This window comes from Narcine bancroftii, chromosome 5 (assembly GCF_036971445.1).
Source record: "Narcine bancroftii isolate sNarBan1 chromosome 5, sNarBan1.hap1, whole genome shotgun sequence".
NCBI lineage: Eukaryota > Metazoa > Chordata > Chondrichthyes > Torpediniformes > Narcinidae > Narcine > Narcine bancroftii.
The window spans coordinates 119231936-119251480 of record NC_091473.1 but is presented as its reverse complement, the minus strand read 5'-3'; the positions used below and the strand labels follow the sequence as shown (position 1 = coordinate 119251480).

The window sequence follows — 19545 nt, the reverse complement described above, 5'->3', positions numbered from 1 at the left end:
GCGCGCCACTTTTAAACTTGTATATTTTTACTTACCTTGCGTATTTTTACCTATTTGTTTTCTATGGTTTTTTTTGTTGCTGGTTTAACTTTTGTTTTACACCTCTTTATCCACAATTTCATTAACAAATTGGGACACTAATTGCATTTCTGCTTTTGAAGTGAAATGATCCATATAGGATGAATCTCAAGCATACAAAGCACCATAATGTAAATGGACCTGTTCATTGGTATAAGTAGGCATATTAATAGAAGTTTCTAAAGGTGAAGGCTATGTCACGGTGGGATTGAGAATGATGGTTTAGTCTCCCTGTGTTCTCATACTGCATTGGGTATATTTAACTTGGAATTTGGGTCTTTGATACGTATTTTTGTTTAAATTGCAGAAATATGGTTTATATAATTGCTGAAGTTTAAATATGACAATAGGTTGAAATCTTGGCTCAGTCATCTTTTGGTAATGGCCATAATGCTGAAAATTTCCACAGTTCTGTTAGTCAGTTGTAATTTAGATTGATGGTTAGCTTTGATAAATTACAGTGAAACATCATTAGAACGCGATTCGTTAATCCACGGAATCGCTTGTAGCGCGAGTGTCTGTGGACCCCAAACATTGATTTTAGGATGCCAGGCTAACAGTGGCCAACAGCCACAAACTCAAAAATGGACTCTTGTGGCTCATTTACAAGATGTCTATGTTAATATGTGGAGTTTAAAGGTCTTATTGTAGGGTTTAAGTCACAGTATTCTGTTTTCCTGCTTCCTGAATCATAACATGCATGAATCTGTTCCGCGACTCAGCCTGTAACGCGGTATGAAATCTTGGACCCCAACTACCGCGTTCTAACGAGGTTTTAATGTATTTGTTTATGTGGATTTTTGAGTAAACGTGAATACTTTGTATGAAATTAGAATGTTAAAATATAAGATTTTTTAAATGCCTTTTCCAAGTACAACGCACCACTCGCTCAAGAACACAGGCTGCATCGGAGATGCAAATTATGCCCAATTCAAGATCCAGTGAAGTAGAACTTGTGAATTCCAAGTATATTTCTACAGGTAAGACCTATCACAGGGGGTCTTTTTTTGATTTTAAATGCACACTTGTACTAAAGGGTTCAGATTTCAGTTGCTGAAATCTAATGCAAAAAAATTCTGCTGGATGAATTTGTCAGATCAAGTAGCATGAAGAAAATCTTGATGAACGTTCCTCCCATCATTTTTCAAAGTGAAAATGCCTGGCATTTTTATAGCATTTCAGATTGTGACCAACAGGCTAAAAAAAATTTTTTAAATGGCTGGACCTTGGACCATTGGATATACTTTCATTTATAGTTAAGTAGTGATGTTTGGTTAAGTTTTGTTTATTTTTTTAAATTTAGACACGTAACACAGTCACTGGCCCTTCCAGCCCCTGAGGCCGTACCACCCAAGTTGTCCCAAAGATGGGTTTGGAGTCTTAATTTGTCAGTATTCACCAATATAGTCACATTAATATGGAACTCCAGCTGATGGGTAATTTCAGTCGCTGGGGCTACAAATGCATGCTCCATGTTTATTTTGATCATCTTTGGACTCTGAAGTGCAGTCCTTTGCCATAAAGGATCTGACGAGGAAAGATCTCACTGGACCAATGAAGTGTAAAACCTGACCCATAATATTTCGTTTTGAATGACATTTTGTATGCACTTGCATGTTCCATTATTCTTCAATGTAATTCCAATACCAAATAAAAGCGAATAGAATCCAGAAAGTTCTGCGGACACTTTAAATAGAGTCAATCACGAAGGACAGTTTCTTTCAAGAATAAACACAACAAATTGACAGGGAAGGGGAAGGGGTGTGTATTTGTGTGTGTTCATTCCATCGGATTTGAGTTGCATTTGATTACATTTGTGGCCTTGGACAGTATATAGGACTTCAAGAAAAACCTACTTCTTTTAACTGGTGTGTGTGTAATTGGTGATTTTTGGTTAATTCCTTTGCTTATGTTAAAAGAATGTTTGTTTCTGCTGTTTTGTGTTGCTGATAAAATGCTAGCAGTGAACAGATTAAAGAAATCATTTGCAGGAAGAAAATCCACTTGTGTAAGAGATGCTGAAAAGCTCAAGAAACAGCGGGCTGATAGAAGAACTCAGTTTCAAGAAATAAGGGAAAAGCGTGCACAGGTACAAACCAATTTGCATATCCAGAAATTGAGCAAGTTGAACTCTATCACAGTTAAATGTAAAATCTTGCCTCAAAGATCGATATTTTGAATGAAAACATGTACAGCAATTTCTTTCTAGGATTCTGTCTTGGCACTGGCTCAGTTTACTTTCTATTTTTTAAAGATAATATTTTCCTTTTCTGTTTTTTTTCACTTCACCATACTTGTGTGAAGTGTTATTTGGTCATTTCAGTCTAAGTTTGTTATAAAATTAGGTTTTGTTTAAACCTTTTAGCGGCTGAGTATTTTATTTTAATTATTGCAGGAATATGACACCAGTAATCCAAACTGGGAATTCATGAAAATGATCACAGAATTTCGAGCAACCCTGAACTGTAATAATCATCTCTCTACTTCAGATCCTGTGAGTAATAATCTTGTCTTGATCATTGACTGGGATTTAATAGCTAGAGAGAAGAAAGCTGATCTCTGAGGTCTGTTTACCCGAGATGAAGACTTGCCCTCTTCCAGCAATTGTAATATGCAGCTTTGGGAAATCTGGTGCATCAAAATTTCACTCAGGGGCAAGACTAAAGGTACTATGTGTTACTTTTGAGTATCTTGTTAAAAGCTGGTTTTCTTTAACATTCAAATGTATAATAATTAGAGTTTCGTAGCCCAGACAATTGCACTTCCTTCAATGCACGATTTGGAAATTAAATTGGTATAATTGATTAAATAATAAGTAACAAAATAAAGTGTACAAGATTTGGATCTAATCTTAAATTTAGTGATATTTTAATTCTGCTGCCCTTTAATTCTTTCAGATTGAGTTACATAAAATATGTGTCTGTGTTCGGAAACGACCACTCAGCAGAAGAGGTTCGTTTAATTTATTTATAGTTGTGTTTTAAGACATTTTTGCATATTTTTTGACATTTTTGTAACGTTTTTGAGAGTCCATGTTGCCCATAGGGTTTAAAGTTACTTGGATTTTATCATCAATACTTGGCTTTCTCTTGTATGGTGGGAGAAAGAGTTTCTACCATTTATGGACCTGACTGTTTCTAGTCGCATGTAGAAAACAAAAATTTGACCCCATGATGTGTTTCATCCACTTGCATTCATAAATTACACTGCTAATATTAAAATTTGAGTTTGTCTAAGTTGTGAAAAAGATTCAAAGATCTGAGCCTGAGTGTGTGGGCTTAGATGGAGTATAATGTAGACAAATGCATGATTATTCATTTTGGTGTGAAGGATAGAAAATGAAAACTACTGGGATTTTCAGTTCAAATTTTGGTGATTTTAAAATTTAGACATATAACACTGTAATAGGCAATTTTGGCCCACAAGTCCGCGCAATTTACACCCAATTAACCTACACCCCCAGTATATTTCAAATGGTGGGAGGAACCCAGAGTCCCCAGGGCAAACCCATGCAGACATGGGGGTGAATGTACAAACTCCTTACAGACACCATGTGATTCAAACACCGATCCTGATTGCCGGCACTTTAAAGGTGTGGCACTGTAAACGTGTTGTGCTAGCCTCTACACCAACCATGCGTAGTTCATAGAACAATACAGGCCCTTTGGCCTGCTATGTTGTGTTGACCCATACATTCTTTTAAAAAAAGTACTATACCCTCCCTACCTCGAAACCCTCATTTTTTCTTCCTTCTATTTTTCCTCCATTCATGTGCCTAAGAGTCTATTAAATTCCTGCGATTCTGTGGGGAGGAAATAAATTGCCCCTGATATCTCCCCTAAACTTCCCTCCCTTCACTTTGTACATGTATTCTCTGGTGTTTGCTATTCCTACCCTGGGTAAAAGGTGCTGGCTGCCCACAATACCAATCAGCCTTTAAAGTGGCAAATGTGAAAGCAAAATCAGCTCAACGCCGGCGTCATACCGGGGATTGACGGCCTCAACCTCTAGGACAATCCCTGGCATCTTCAGATGCCAGCTTTGCAATTAGACAAGTGTGAAACCGTTAACTGCTTTGTGGGATTGAAATGACTCAAGTTTTTGCGTGGGTGCAGAAGAAAAGATTAAAATGAAAGTATAAACTTTGTTACTGGAAAGTCATAGTGGGAGAGAGAGAGCCAATAAATAGCAATAGTGGACAATTTTTTAAACAGTATGGGAAAATTGGTAGCTCGGCAGCACACAATTTATAAAGACTGGGGGTGGGGGGGGGGGGGGCAATGGTGGGCCTGACTTCCCAGAATGCTGTGCAGCAGAGAAACCATTCTATGAATGCTCCATGTATGCAGCCGGGCAAACAGCCCTTCTCTCTCCCAAACGGAATTCTGGGAAGGCAGCTCCACCATCTCTTTTCCCACACTCTTTAAATTGTATACGATAGTGCTAACAACTTTCCCACACTATATAAATTGAGCACTTTAACGCTACCAACTTTCCCACCCTATTTAAAAATTGTCCACTATTACTATTTATTGTTAGCATTTTCCCACGGTCCCTTTATAAAAGTTTATATAGGTCGGCACAACAATAACAGGAACTGATGGACTCGTACTGTGCTGTACATAAAACTTAATTATATAATTAGGCATGATTAATTTTGTTCAAATATAAGATCATAATACATTGATCAGGATTTAGGGCAGGTTCACCTTTACTTGAGCATCATAACATTACCAGTAGAAGGTAGAACACTCCTAACCCCGGGGATGGCTCCTTGCAAGTGTGAAAGCTTTCACTGTCCCAGTTAGGAGTGGTCAAGTGTGTAAAACCAAACCCCCATTCCTATTCCAGGACACTGAACAGCCAAGTTAGTGGGATACAAGTGTGAAAGGGACCTGTATTAAGTTTCCGCTCATCCTTCTTTACTCCAAAGAGAACAGTCCCAGCTCTACTAGCCTTGCCTCATTGCTTTCCAATCCGTGCAACATCCTGGTAAATCTTCTCTGCACCCTCTCCATAGCTTCCACATCTTTCCTATAATGAGGTGACCAGAACTGAACATAATATTTCAAGTGTTATCTCATCAAAGATCTGTAAGGCTGTAGCATGCCCTCTAGATTCTTGCACTCAGTCCCCCTATAAATGAAGACCAACATTCAATAAGTCTTCTTAACTATCCTATCACCCTGCGTGGTGACTTTGAGAGATGTATAGATTTGGACACCAAAGTCCCTCTGTTCATGCACACTCTTAAGTAACTGACCATTAGCCCTGCATTCAGCCTTCTCGTATGACCTTCCAACATGCATCACCTCACACTAACTTAGATTGAACTCCATTTTTCTGCCCAACCCTGCATCATGTCTATATCTTTTTGTGTCATCTAATAAATATTAAACATGTCATATCTTGCATATCATAAATTAAACATGTAAGTCAAAAAACCTATCCATACTTGTTTATTTGACTTGTTTCTGCAAGACATTAAATTCTATAAACATGGTATTTAACAGTTTATCCCTTTACATAATGTATCCCAGTATAGTTCTGAATAGAAAATAGATAAGACAAAATTAAACATATTTTCGTGATTTACAGGTCGATCAATTAATGTGAATGTAACAATTTTTTTTACATTTTTGCACTTTTGTTATTTTTAAATATGTGATCTATTTTAGCAGTTGTACCATTTTGCCTAACACGAATATTTTGGCATAAGGAGGTTTACAAATTGGATTGTAATAGGAGTTTAACCTATCAATTTGGCAGGTATGCTACCTGTGTACAGGTTAATTGTTGGGTATAATTTTTCTTTAAAAACTGCATGGGTATGCAAACCACATTGGAGGTGTGTAGTTAGCTGCTGCTAGTCAGTTTGTAAGTGATCATGGCTGCCCGGATAGTGCTTGTGTGCAATGGTTGTCTTCCCTACTCTTAATCCCCCACACTGCTGGAACGCCAGAGTAGTTCCAGGAGCATGGGGATTATGGGTAAGAAGGATGGCCATTGCTCCTGCCCCAACTCCATTCTCCTGACAGTCCCAACAGTATTTTCTTTCCTACCCTCCGACTCAGTGTTCCTCCCACAGCCCCCGCCCTAATTCCATGTCTGCCCTGACCACTTACCTTTTGGAGCCCAACACAGGGAACAGGGATTCCACTGTGTCACAGAAGGAGCAGGAGTGCCCTTAAATTGCCTGTTGCCATTCGACTGGGCAAGTTAGAGTCCAGTGTGTAAGAAGCTTCAGGGGCCCGCTACAAGGATAGGATATACAGGTCCCGAGCAGCTCCAATTTGTTAAACTGGGGTGAGGTTATCTCAGACAACAGAATTATTCAGTACAAAGCAGGTCCTGTGACTCTTGTCATACTTTAGAACACCTATAAATAATGCCAAACTGGCATTTGGCAAGAGTAAATGCTAAGCCATGTTCGTTGAGCCACTGGCAAAAATATTCCTGACAGGAGTGGCTGGTGACAAGGATGTAGTCCAAATATATAAACACAAAGTCCAAGCCCCAGCCTACCGTGTTTACGAGTCGTTGAAAGATCTGGGCTGCGTTCTTCAAACCGAATGGGGTATGGAGGAACTTGAAAATCCCTGTTTGGGTAATGAGGGCTGTTTTTTGAATGTCGTCCAGATGAACTGGGATTTAATGGTAACCACATACCAAGCTGATCTTGGAAAAGATCTTAGTGCCGTGTAGGTTCGCTGTAAAGTCCTGTATGTGAGGAACTGGGTATCTGTCTGCCATTGTAATCTTATTAAGGTGACGATAGTCCTGACAAGACCTCCAGCCACCAGATACTTTGGGAACCATATGAAGTGGGGATGCCCGTGGGCTATCGGAGTGCTGAACTATGCCCATCTCCTCCATTCTCCTGACTTCCTCCTTGGCCAATTGCAGTTTGTCTGGAGGCAGCTTGCGCGCTTGTGCATGAAGTGGCTGTCCATTTGTCAGGATATGATGTTGTACTCCATGCTTGGGCTGGGCCGCCATGAACTGCGGAGTGACAATACTTGGAAAAGTGGCCAGGATTTTGGCATACTCATTCTCCAAGAGGGTCACAAAGTTGAGGTGTGGCACGGGTAATGCGCCAGGTCGTAAAGCAAGTGACTCGGACATCTTGGAATTTACAAGACAGTGACCTTTTAGATCCACTAGGAGCCAATGTGCTCGTAGAAAGTTAACACCCAGCAGAAGCTGAGACACTTTGGCGATGGTAAAGGACCATCTGAATTGGGAAAAGCAGAAATTGAGCAGTCTTGTCCTTGCCCCATACGTTCTGATGCTGCTGCTGTTGGGTGGCTGTCAGGGATGTGTATCTGGGCCAGAAAAAGAAGAAAGAACACCTACTTCTTCATATATAATATTAAAACATATATAATATTCATTCTTTTTTTATAATTTCTAATTGAGAGGGGTGGGTAAGGTGGAAGATGTGATGGAATTTATTCATGAAATCCATATATGGTTCACAAATTTTATCAAAATTTTCAATTCAATTCCTTAAACTATATGTAATTTTTTTCTAAAGGTATGGTAAGAGGAAAGCTAGAGACAAAATTGGTCCCTTAGAAAATCAGAGCGGAAAACTGTGTGTGGAGCCTAGAGAAATGGGGGAGATATTGAACAGTTTCTTTTCTTCGGTATTCACTAAGGAGAAGGATATTGGGAGATGTGAGATAAAAAAAGCAAATTGGGTAAATATGGGGAATATAGAGATTACAAAAGGTGTAGTTTTAAGGCTTTTGAAGAATATAAAGGTGGATAAGTCTCCGGGACCAGACAGGATCTTCCCCAGGACATTGAGAGAAGTGAGGGAGGAAATAGCAGAGGCTCTGGCGGTAATTTTCCAAATGTCATTAGATATGGGGATAGTGCCGGAGGATTGGCGCATTGCGCATGTGGTTCCGTTATTTAAAAAGGGTTCAAGGAGGAAGCCTGGCAACTATCGGCCTGTAAGTTTGACGTCTGTGGTAGGTAAATTAATGGAGAAAATTCTTAGAGATAGTACTTATAAACAACTGGATAGACAGGGTCTGATCAGGAGCACTCAACATGGATTTGTGGGAGGAAGGTCATGTTTGACCAATCTGATTGAATTTTTTGAAGAGGTGACTAAGAATGTGGATGAGGGTAGTGCAGTGGATGTTGTCTATATGGACTTCAGTAAGGCCTTCGATAAGGTACCACATGGAAGGTTAGTTAGGAAGGTGCAGTCTTTAGGTATAAATTTTAAGATAGTCAAATGGATTGAACATTGGCTGAAAGGGAGAGGCCAAAGGGTGGTAGTGGATAATTGTCTGTCAGGTTGGAGGCCGGTGACCGGATCTGTATTGGGCCCATTGTTGTTCGTTATATACATTAATGATCTAGATGATGGGGTGGTGAATTGGATTAGTAAATATGCAGACGATACTAAGATAAGTGGAATAGTGGATAATGAAGAAGGTTTTCAAGGATTGCAGAGGGATTTGGGCTGCTTAGAAAAGTGGGCTGAAAAATGGCAGATGGAATTTAATGCTGATAAGTGTGAGGTGCTTCATTTTGGTAAGAAGAATCAGAATAGGACATACGTGGTAAATGGGAGAGCATTGAGGAATACAGAAGAGCAGAAAGATTTAGGAGTAACGGTACATCGTTCCCTGAAGGTAGAAACTCACGTGAATAGGGTGGTGAAGAAGGCTTTTAGTATGCTGGCCTTTATCAATCATTGCATGGAATATAGGAGTTGGGAGGTAATGTTGAGATTGTATAAGACATTGGTGCGGCCTAATTTGGAGTTCTGTGTGCAGTTCTGGTTGCCTAATTATAGGAAGGATATAAACAGAGTGGAGAGAGTTCAGAGAAGGTTTACCAGAATGTTGTCTGGGTTTAAGCATCTGGAGTATGGGGAGAGATTGGACAGATTGGGTCTTTATTGTTTGGAGCGTAGAAGTTTGAGAGGGGATTTGATAGAAGTATTTAAGATTATGAAAGGGATAGACAGAATGGATGTGGATAGACTATTTCCGTTAAGAGGAGGAAAGATTAAAACAAGAGGACATGAGTTAAGAATTAAGGGGCAGAGGTTTAGAGGTAACATGAGGGGGAACGTCTTTACTCAGAGAGTGGTAGCCGTGTGGAATGATCTTCCGGGAGAAATAGTGGCGGCGGAGTCAATTGTATTATTTAAGAAAAGGTTGGACAGGTATATGGATGAGAAGAAGATGGAGGGTTATGGGCATTGTGCAGGGAGGTGGGACTAGAAAGGGGTGTTTGGTTCGGTGCGGACTAGAAGGGCCTAATGGCCTGTTTCCGTGCTGTAATTGTTATATATTATTATATATGTATGCAATTTTGCATTTCAATATGCCATCTGCTATATTGAAAATGTTTTCTTAATATTTATCCAATTTCAGTTTTATATCTTTTTCATATATATTCCCAAGTAAAAATATTCTTGGATCTTTTTGTATCTTTATCTTCATAATTTGTCCCAACATCCCCTGCTCCTGTGTTGACAAGAAAACACTGACCCAAATGCCAATTCCACGGGTAGAGGAGGTTGTCCTTATGGCCAGCCTTTGTTGCTACTACCGACGGCGGGCCTCAGCGTTTCCCAGGTGTGTGCAGGGGGGTCAATGCTGGTGGGCCGCAGCTCCCCACTGTTGATGATAATGGCACCACTGCTCTCTCCTGGTGCTTCTCGCTGCCAAGTCTGACCCCTTACCTCTGGCAGAGGTAAGTACAGTTCATGCCCTTTGGCATGAAACCGTCACTCGACCAACAGTCACTTCCCTTTGCTGTTTGGCGTGTCATAACCCATCCTTGTGGGCAGCCAATCAACAGGGATTGCTGAAATCATCGTTAGCAAGGAGCAGATGGATGTCCTTTAGCATCTGTCCCTGGAAAATCTGCCCAAAAAAAAACAGGGCCTGTTCCTGTCCACAAAAGCCAACATCTCATTCATCAGCGCAAAAGGTGTGGGGGCGCCTAGGCCTTCCATATGAAGGAGCTTTGCCACCCTATTGCTGCGCAAAAGTCCGAAAGTATGAATAAGAAGAGCTTTGATAGCTTCACACTTATCATTAGCTGGAGGCTGACGTAAGAAGTCAACGATAGGTACTGCCATGTCCTGATCTAGCAACTCAACGACATAGTAATATTTAGTAGCGTCAGCGCCAATCTGGCGAAGGTGAAATTGGGCCTCTACTGCTCGAACCAAACTTGTGGTTACGAGGTCCAAAAAGGTAGCTTGCATATCCATAGCTAGGTCCAAATAATAATTTTGGACAGTTGGGGTGGTGCTGTGCTATGAACAAAGCACAACAGAAGTCATCTCTGAACTGAACCAACAGAATTCTTTAATGAAACCTTTGCAGGAGTTTAAATAAATCACCAGAAGTCGCACGCCTCCCAGAGTCCTTTGTGCCCCCAAGCCACTGGGAACTCCTGATCCTGTGAGGGACCGCAACTACGGATGCCAGTTCGATAATGATGTGGCGCAGTTCACCACAAGCTAAATATTTATTTGTATTATAAAATGCATTTCAGTTATCTGCTTGTTTTTGAGAAGCAACCAGATCGTGATTCATTGTGTGTACTGTTTTATTCGAATTGTGTGTTTTTTTTCCACTGACATTTTTTTCTTTCTATTGCATCAAATGAAAGCAATATTAGCTTGAAGGGAAAACATATGCGATTGAGACTGCACTGTTGAGAAAATTGGTTAACAGCTTGTCTGAAAAAGCTTCCTGTTAATTATAACAGGCTATTCATGCTGTATATTTGAATAAAGGAGCAACTTAATCTTGCAGAATTTAGCTAACCTTAAGAGTATGTGTAACAGTGGACATGATTTCCTAAATTAAGATATCATTTTAAAGATATTTTTGACTTTCACAGAAAAAATGAAAAAAGAGATTGATGTTATTACGGTTTCAAGTCAAAATGTTGTCCTTGTACATGAGCCGAAGATGAAAGTTGATCTCACCAAGTACTTGGATAACCAGCCCTTCAGATTTGACTATACCCTTGATGATTCAGTTACCAACGAAGAAGTGTATAGGTACTTGATATTCAGTTTTCAAGTTCATCAGTTTGAATAGTACTAATGTCTCTCTTGCTTTTAAGTGACTGGATTATTATTCTCCATGCAGTACAACTCCAATTATCTGAAATGGTCGGGACCTACTTCTTGGTCATCTCCTCTGCTTCTCCTTTTTGATGGGGGAGGGGGAGAGAGAAGTGGTCTCCCTGTTACTGGTGCCCTGCATCAGCTTTCTGCTCCCCAGGGTCTGCAACCCCTTGTAGCTGCTGCTGAACACAGGCACCACCTTGGGTCCAGACACTGCAGTCACAGGATTTTAAACAGAATACCACTGGTTCCTTAACAAGTCCTTTAAAACCTATAGGGTTCAGTCAGTAGTTGGACTGGGTGGGAGGATCCTGCGAGGGAGCTCTGTGTCTCTGGGTCTGCACAGGTGGCAGCACTGCTGTTACCACAGCTCTGGCATTGTTGCCATTTTTTTTGTTCATTTCACTATTGTTTTATTCGGAAAATGTCTGAGTTATACTTTGTTCTAATCTGGCCTAGTTGCCCAGCATGGGTATGAAACTGCAACAAAAATGCAGGTGACCTGAGTATGAGGGTTTGTGACTTTGAATAATTGTTTTTTTCTCCCCAGATCTGGCTCCAATTGTCATTTTCTTTGTGGGGTTATGCTGAGGTAGATCGAAGTTATTTCGGGTACAAAAGCTTAAAAAAAAGCAAACTCCCAACAATGTAGTATTAATAATAATAATAATGTATTAATTTCTAAAGTACAGAACTGCATGGACCCGAATCCTAACTTGTGGCACAGTCAATACCTGACAACCTGGGGTCTGTTGGGTGTGTTAGCCAGTCTTTGGTTTCCAAATGGCTTAGTTCTGCAGTAAGAGCTTTATCTTTTTCTTCCTATTCAGCAACTGATTCATAGAGTTGGAACAAAATCATGTCTGCAAAAGTTTTGTGGTATTTGAGTTTTTCATTTTTTTTCATCGCAGGTTTACAGCAAAGCCTTTAGTACAAACCATCTTTGAGAGAGGAATGGCCACCTTGTTTGCATACGGACAGACTGGAAGTGGCAAAACGCATGTAAGATATTACACACAATTCAACAACCCTAATGCAGATTCTTCTTGGTTATCCTTTAAAAATCTATGATTTTAAGTGTAGTGTTAAGGGGAGCAAGCAAGTTTGAGCATCTGGATTTCTCCCACATTTTCCAGCTTCAGTAAGAAATTGTTCTTTTGAATACTGCCAGTTAATGATTCGATGGGAGTCGTTATTGCAACTACAGTACAACTCTGTTTATCTGAAATGTTTGGGACTGGACACTTTCGGATAAATTTTTTTTCAGAGAACCGGTCATTTTTTTTTAAATGAAGTTTAATTCTCACAAAAAAAAACTGCTGGCCACCGCCAATCATCGACACTTCCTCACTGAAGCACCACTCATGCTGAGAGCCCAAGGGTCCTGCTCCTGCCCGGGAGCTTGAGGTACCCACTGCTGGTGCCAGGGGCCCGAGGATGTGAGAATTTTAGAGAATCAGAAAATCCAATTTCGGATAATCGGAGTTGTACTGTATTTGCTTTTCTCTTTGGTGGAAAACAAGATAAATCCACTTGGGAAGAAGTTGTCTGTTATTTTCACTCAAGAATAATTTGTGATCGGGGAGTCACGTGATGGAGTAGTGGCCGGACGGTGAACTCCAGCCCTCTCCAGAAAAGTCGGGAAAAACAAGAGAAAATACAAAGGCACAGAAATACAAGTTAAAGAAAAGTGAATATAAAGGTGGAAAGAAGATGGAGACAAAAGGAGAAAAATCAAAATCAACGGAAAGAAGAGAGGAAGAGAAGACAACGGAGGAAAAAGGTGAAGGCCTTACCTGTCCGAAGAGGCCCGCTGTGGAGAGAAGACCCCACTACCTCAGGTCGGTAGAAAGAGAACTACAACAATGGCTCACAGAGCCGAGTAAAAGTGCGCAACCGCGCATGCGCGACTCCTCGCGCATGCGCGATGCGCATGAAAAAAAACACACCGACGGGAGGGGGGACCAGCTGGGGAGTCGATCTCCACAGCCGGCAACGACAGCTGCAGAACACCTGCAGCAAGAAGAGACCACAGAAGACAATGGAAACAAGAAAGAAGAGGAGGAAAGGGCAGCAAAGAAACAACAGATGGTCAACCTAGAGGAAGAAGAAGAGGAAGAGTACAGGGAAATAGAAGAAGAAAAGAAAGGCAAGGTAAAGGAGGTACTTGCTCTTGTTAGAGGATACATGGAGTCATTTAAAGAATGGCAAACACAGGAATTCAATGATTTAAGAAGAAGAATAAACAACACAGAAAAGAAAATAAATAAAATGGATATGACCTTAACAGAAATGGGGAAAAAAATGGACAAGATGGAAGAACGGGCAATAGCAGCAGAAATGGAGGTAGAAGACTTAAAAAAAAAATTGGAGGAATCTAATAAAAAAACTAAAGAGACACAAGAATTACTAGCCCAAAAAATAGATATAATGGAAAATTATAACAGAAGAAATAACATAAAGATAGTGGGCCTTAAGGAAGATGTAGAAGGCAAGAATATGAGGGAGTTTATAAAAGAATGGATCCCTAAGGCCCTAGGATGTCCAGAACTACAGCAAGAAATGGAAATAGAAAGGGCACATAGAGCATTGGCCCCTAAACCACAACCACAACAAAAAACAAGATCTATTGTAGTAAAATTCCTAAGATATACTACAAGAGAAAAGGTACTGGAGAAGACAATGGAAAAAGTAAGAGAGGGCAACAAACCACTGGAGTATAAAGGGCAAAAAATCTTCATTTATCCAGATATAAGCTTTGAACTCCTAAAGAAGAGAAAAGAGTTCAATGCAGCAAAAGCGATTTTATGGAAGAAAGGATATAAATTTACACTGAAGCATCCTGCGGTATTGAAAATATTTATTCCAGGACAACAAAACAGACTATTCTCGGATCCAGAAGAAGCACGAAAATTTGCAGAACAATTACAAAAATAGACTGAGGGATGAAGACGGGTAATGAGAGCAAAAATTATCACGATTGATATGTATGTGGGTAAAGACAAAAATAGACTGAGGGATGAAGACGGGTAAGGAGGGTAAAAATGACCACGATTGATATGTATGCGGGTAAAGAGGTATAAGAGTGAATAGAGACAATGGGCATATGTGAAAGTATCTGTAATTAGAGGAAAACATAGAGAGTATAGACAAGAATTAATAAGGGAAGGTAATGGAATAGAGAGAATAAGGAGGGAACTAAAAGAGTGACCTTTGTGACATATAAAAAACGAAATCTTTTCTGGGGGGGGCTGGGTGGGGGGAAAAGAGCGGTCACTGCAAAATCAGTTGACGCTTGCGAGTGGATTCGCAAATCCAAATGGAGAGGGGAGATGTGGTTGTCCGACAAGGGATAAAGGGCAACTCAGGAGGGGAAGGGGAGATTGGGGATAAAGAAGATAGAAATAGGAGAATAAGGAAAATGTTGGATGTTGGAGGAATGTTGTCTGGTAAAGAGTTGAAAATAAGAAAACAGAAATGGAAAAGGAGGAAAGGTAATGATGGAAAAACGGAAAGAGAAGATAAACAAAATATAAAATGGCTACGCTGAACTATATGACTCTAAATATTAATGGAATACATAACCAAATTAAAAGGAAGAAACTACTAAATGTACTGAAAAAGGAAAAAATAGATATAGCATTTGTCCAAGAAACACATTTAACTGAATTGGAGCACAAGAAATTAAAGAGAGATTGGGTAGGACATGTAACAGCAGCATCGTATAATTCAAAAGCAAGAGGAGTGGCTATATTAATTAGCAAAAATGTGCCATTTAAAATAGAAGAGGAAACAATAGATCCAGCAGGGAGATATGTTATGATAAAATGTCAGATATATTCAGAGCTTTGGAATCTACTTAATATATATTCACCTAACGAAGAAGATCAAAAGTTTATGCAAGATATCTTTTTGAAGGTAGCTAATACGCAAGGGAACATACTAATAGGAGGGGATTTCAATCTGAATTTGGATCCAAACATGGATAAAACGGGGAAAAAAATTAACAGGAAGAACAAAGTAACCAAATTTATAATTAAATCAATGCAAGAAATGAAACTTGTGGACATATGGAGGAAACAAAACCCAAAAGAAAAGGAATACTCATACTACTCGACTAGACATAAAACATACTCAAGGATAGACCTATTCCTGTTATCATCCCACATACAAGGGAGAGTTAGGAAAACGGAATATAAAGCTAGACTATTATCGGACCACTCACCCCTGTTATTGGCAATAGAGCTAGAAGACATCCCTCCAAGAATGTATAGATGGAGATTAAACCCCATGCTACTTAAAAGACAGGATTTTAGAGAATTTATTGAAAAACAATTAAAAATGTACTTTGAAGTAAATACGGAATCAGTGGAAGATAAGTTTATACTATGGGACGCAATGAAAGCATTCATTAGAGGGCAAATAATAAGTTATGCAACCAAGATGAAGAAGGACTATAATCAGGAAACAGAGCAGTTGGAAAGGGAAATAATAAACATAGAAAAAAAATTAGCAATAAAGGAAGATACAACCAAAAGAAGAGAATTGGCGGATAAAAAAATAAAATATGAAACATTACAAACATATAAGGTGGAGAAGAATATAATGAAGACAAAACAGAAATATTATGAACTAGGGGAAAAAACACACAAAATCCTAGCATGGCAGCTTAAGACAGAGCAAACTAAGAAAATGGTATTGGCAACAAGGAAAAAAGACAAACAAATTTCATATAATCCAAAAGAAATTAAGGAAAACTTCAGAGAATTCTATGAACAATTATACCGAACCGAAAACGAAGGGAAAGAAGGGAAAATAGATGAATTTTTGACTAAAATTGAACTACCAAAACTACAAATAGAGGAACAAAATAAATTAACAGAACCATTTGGAACAGTAGAAATACAAGAGATAATAAAAAATTTACCAAATAATAAGACACCAGGAGAGGATGGACTCCCAATAGAATTCTACAAAACATTTAAAGACCTAATAATACCGCCCCTCCTGGATGTAATCAACCAGATTGATGAGACACAAAACTTACCAGATTCATGTAAAACAGCAATAATTACAGTGATACTAAAACAAGGGAAAGATCCACTCTCACCAGCGTCATATAGACCAATATCTCTGCTAAACACAGATTATAAGATAATAGCTAAACTATTAGCGAACAGATTAGCAGAACAGGTACCGAAAATGGTAAATTTAGACCAAACTGGATTTATCAAAAAAAGACGCACAACAGACAATATTTGTAAATTTATTAACTTAATTCATGCAGTAGAAGGAAATAAAGCACCGGCAGTAGCAGTTGCTTTAGACGCAGAGAAGGCCTTCGACAGAGTAGAATGGAATTACTTGTTCAAAGTATTGCAAAAATTCAGTTTACCGGAGAAGTATATTAATTGGATTAAAGCATTATATAAGGGACCGTTAGCGAAAGTGACAGTAAATGGACATGTATCAAAGCAATTTAACTTAAGCAGGTCAACGCGGCAGGGATGCCCACTATCACCATTATTGTTTGCGCTAGCTATAGAACCACTAGCAGAATCGATAAGAAGAGATAATAATATAAAAGGAATAAAAATAAAAGACAGGGAATATAAAATCAGTCTGTTTGCGGATGATGTGATAGTGTACTTAACAGAACCAGAACTATCAATAAAAGAACTATATAAGAAATTGAAGGAATATGGAGAAGTGTCGGGATACAAGATAAACGTAAATAAAAGTGAAGCAATGCCTATGAATAACGCGGATTTCTCAAAATTTAAGGAGGAATCCCCATTCAGATGGCAAACGCAGGCAATAAGATACCTAGGTGTGCAAATAAACAAAAATCTAGGCCAATTATATAAACTCAATTACAATCCACAAATGAAAAAATTACAGGACGATTTAGAGCATTGGAAAGAGCTACCACTAACACTGATAGGAAGGATAAACTGTATTAAAATGAACATTTTTCCAAGGATACTATACTTATTTCAGGCATTGCCAATACAACTGACAGAAAAATTCTTCAAAGAGTTAAAGAAAATAATAAGGAGATTTTTATGGAGAGGGGGGAAACCGAGGATAGCACTAGACAAATTAACAGAATGGTATAAACAAGGAGGCTTACAATTGCCAAACTTCAAAAATTATTATAGAGCCGCACAATTAAGGTACCTATCAGATTTTTATCAAACAAGGGAAAAACCAGACTGGACGAGACTAGAATTAGATAAAATAGGGGAAAAGATACCTGAACACATATTATATAAATGGGACGAAAAATTGGTACAACATAGAACTTCTCCAGTATTACACCATCTCCTCAATATATGGAAGAAGATTCATGTAGAAAGAAATAAAATAAATTACCAAATACCAAAACTAATATTGACGCAAAATAAGCTACTCCCTTTTACAATAGACAACCTTGCCTTTAGAAAATGGGAAAAAAAAGGGATTAAAAGAATAGAAAATTGTTTTTCAGGAAGTAGATTCTTATCCTTTGAACAAATGAGAGATAAGTACAATATAACGGGAGATACAGCGCTGGCATATTACCAACTGAGATCCTACTTGAAAGATAAATTAGGAAGCAACTTGAGTTTACCAGAGGGAAGTAACCTTGAATATGTGATTACAGATACAATGTTAATCAAAAGATTTATAAAAAATATGTATATTAAACTGCAAGAAAAGGAAAATGAGGAAACAAATGGTAAAACTAAACAAAAATGGGAACAAGATTTAAATATAAAGATAAAAAAGGAAACATGGGAGAAGTTATGCTCTGGAACGATGAGAAATACAATAAATACGAGGCTGCGTATGATACAATATAATTGGTTACACAGACTATACATTACACCGCAAAAGTTAAATAAATGGGACCCAACAGTATCTGATAGATGTTTTCGATGTAAAAAAGAAAGGGGAACAACAATTCATGCAATCTGGACATGTGAGAGAGTAGAAAAATTTTGGGATGATCTCAATCAGATATTAAATAAAATAACAGAAAACAATATACCAAAGAATCCAGAGATCTTTCTCCTAAGTAACATAAAAAATAAAGAATTTGGAATTGACTTGGAGGATGCACAAAAAAGATTTGTTAAGATAGCCCTAGCTGTAGCAAAAAAATGTATTATGTCAACCTGGAAATTGGAAGATAATTTGAAAATACAACAATGGTATATAGAAATGAATAAATGTATTCCATTAGAAAAAATAACATATAGTTTAAGAAATAATATTGAAATATTCGAACAAGTATGGGAGCCTTACATTAAATACAATAGCGAAAACCTACCGGGAACAAACATTACCTAAGTTGATGGAAGGAGAAGAAAAGAAAAGAATGGACTCAGTAGAATTTCTGGTGTATTTTTGTTGAATGACAACATTGTCTAACTGAATTAATGCAACCTAGATTGTATAACTAAAATGGATGAGAGGGGGGGGGATGGGGGGGTGGCTTGGGAGGAGGGAGGGGGGAGGGAGAAAAAGTCACTGTAAATGTGTGGAAAAGAAAAAGTATATATCATGGCTATTGTGATTTATGGTGTGAAAAATAAAAAATTAAAAAAAAAAAAATAATAATAATTTGTGATCTGCATTTAGGGTAATATAAAACTGGGCTTGAAGTATAAAACTATTTAATGTAAGCAATTTGAGGACTGGAAATTGGAGTAGAACCCAAATGTACAGATCTTGGGCTGGATCTGGTACACCTCTGTTTTGATAATGCCATCTCAATTAGTAAACAGAACACTACAGCACAGTACATGTCCTTTGGCCCTTGATGTGGCACTGACCCATATTCCTTTTTTTAAAAAAAGTACTAAATACTCCCTTCCCCATAACCCTCTATTTTTCTTCCATCCACGTGCCTAGTCTCTTAAATGCCCCTAAATATCAGCCATTAAGTAACCAACCATTAACCCTGTGCTCAGCTTTCTGGTTTTCCCTTCCAACATGCATCACCTCACACTTACCTGGACTGAACTCCATCTGTTGTTATTTCACCTAACTCTGCATCCTATCTATATCCTTTTATGACCTTCAACAACCTTCAGCTCTATCCACAACTCCTCCAACCTTTGTATTTCCATAAAGTTATTGACCCATCCTTCTGCCTCTTCATCCAGGGTCATTTATAAAACTCAGAGCAGGGGTTCCAGAACCGATCCTTGCAGTACTCCACTAGTCACTGACCTCCAGGAATAATATTTTCACTACTACTCTCTGATTTTTATCTGCACAGTGAAGGTTCCATGGATCCCATTTCTCATGACTTTCTGAACGAGTCTCTCATAAGGGATCTTGTCAAATGCCTTACT

General features: G+C 38.7%; 2 protein-coding genes across 8 annotated transcripts in view; both read left to right on the top strand.

Moving 5' to 3' along the window:
• LOC138763910 (small ribosomal subunit protein eS8) overlaps nucleotides 1–19545 on the top strand; it is a 215569-nt gene that overhangs the window by 146354 nt on the left and 49670 nt on the right. The gene's annotated exons all lie outside the window — the stretch shown is intronic.
• The window catches only part of LOC138763908 (kinesin-like protein KIF2A), a 95447-nt gene that overhangs the window by 43720 nt on the left and 32182 nt on the right, over nucleotides 1–19545 (top strand). For 6 of the 7 annotated variants that reach the window (XM_069938880.1, XM_069938886.1, XM_069938884.1 and 3 more), the window contains 6 exons: nucleotides 951–1058; nucleotides 2040–2167; nucleotides 2474–2572; nucleotides 2976–3030; nucleotides 10969–11131; nucleotides 12112–12202. In XM_069938880.1, coding sequence (XP_069794981.1) covers nucleotides 951–1058; nucleotides 2040–2167; nucleotides 2474–2572; nucleotides 2976–3030; nucleotides 10969–11131; nucleotides 12112–12202 — 644 coding nt within the window. The remainder of the gene's footprint in view (nucleotides 1–950; nucleotides 1059–2039; nucleotides 2168–2473; nucleotides 2573–2975; nucleotides 3031–10968; nucleotides 11132–12111; nucleotides 12203–19545) is intronic. The other variant, XM_069938882.1, reaches the window with a different exon arrangement.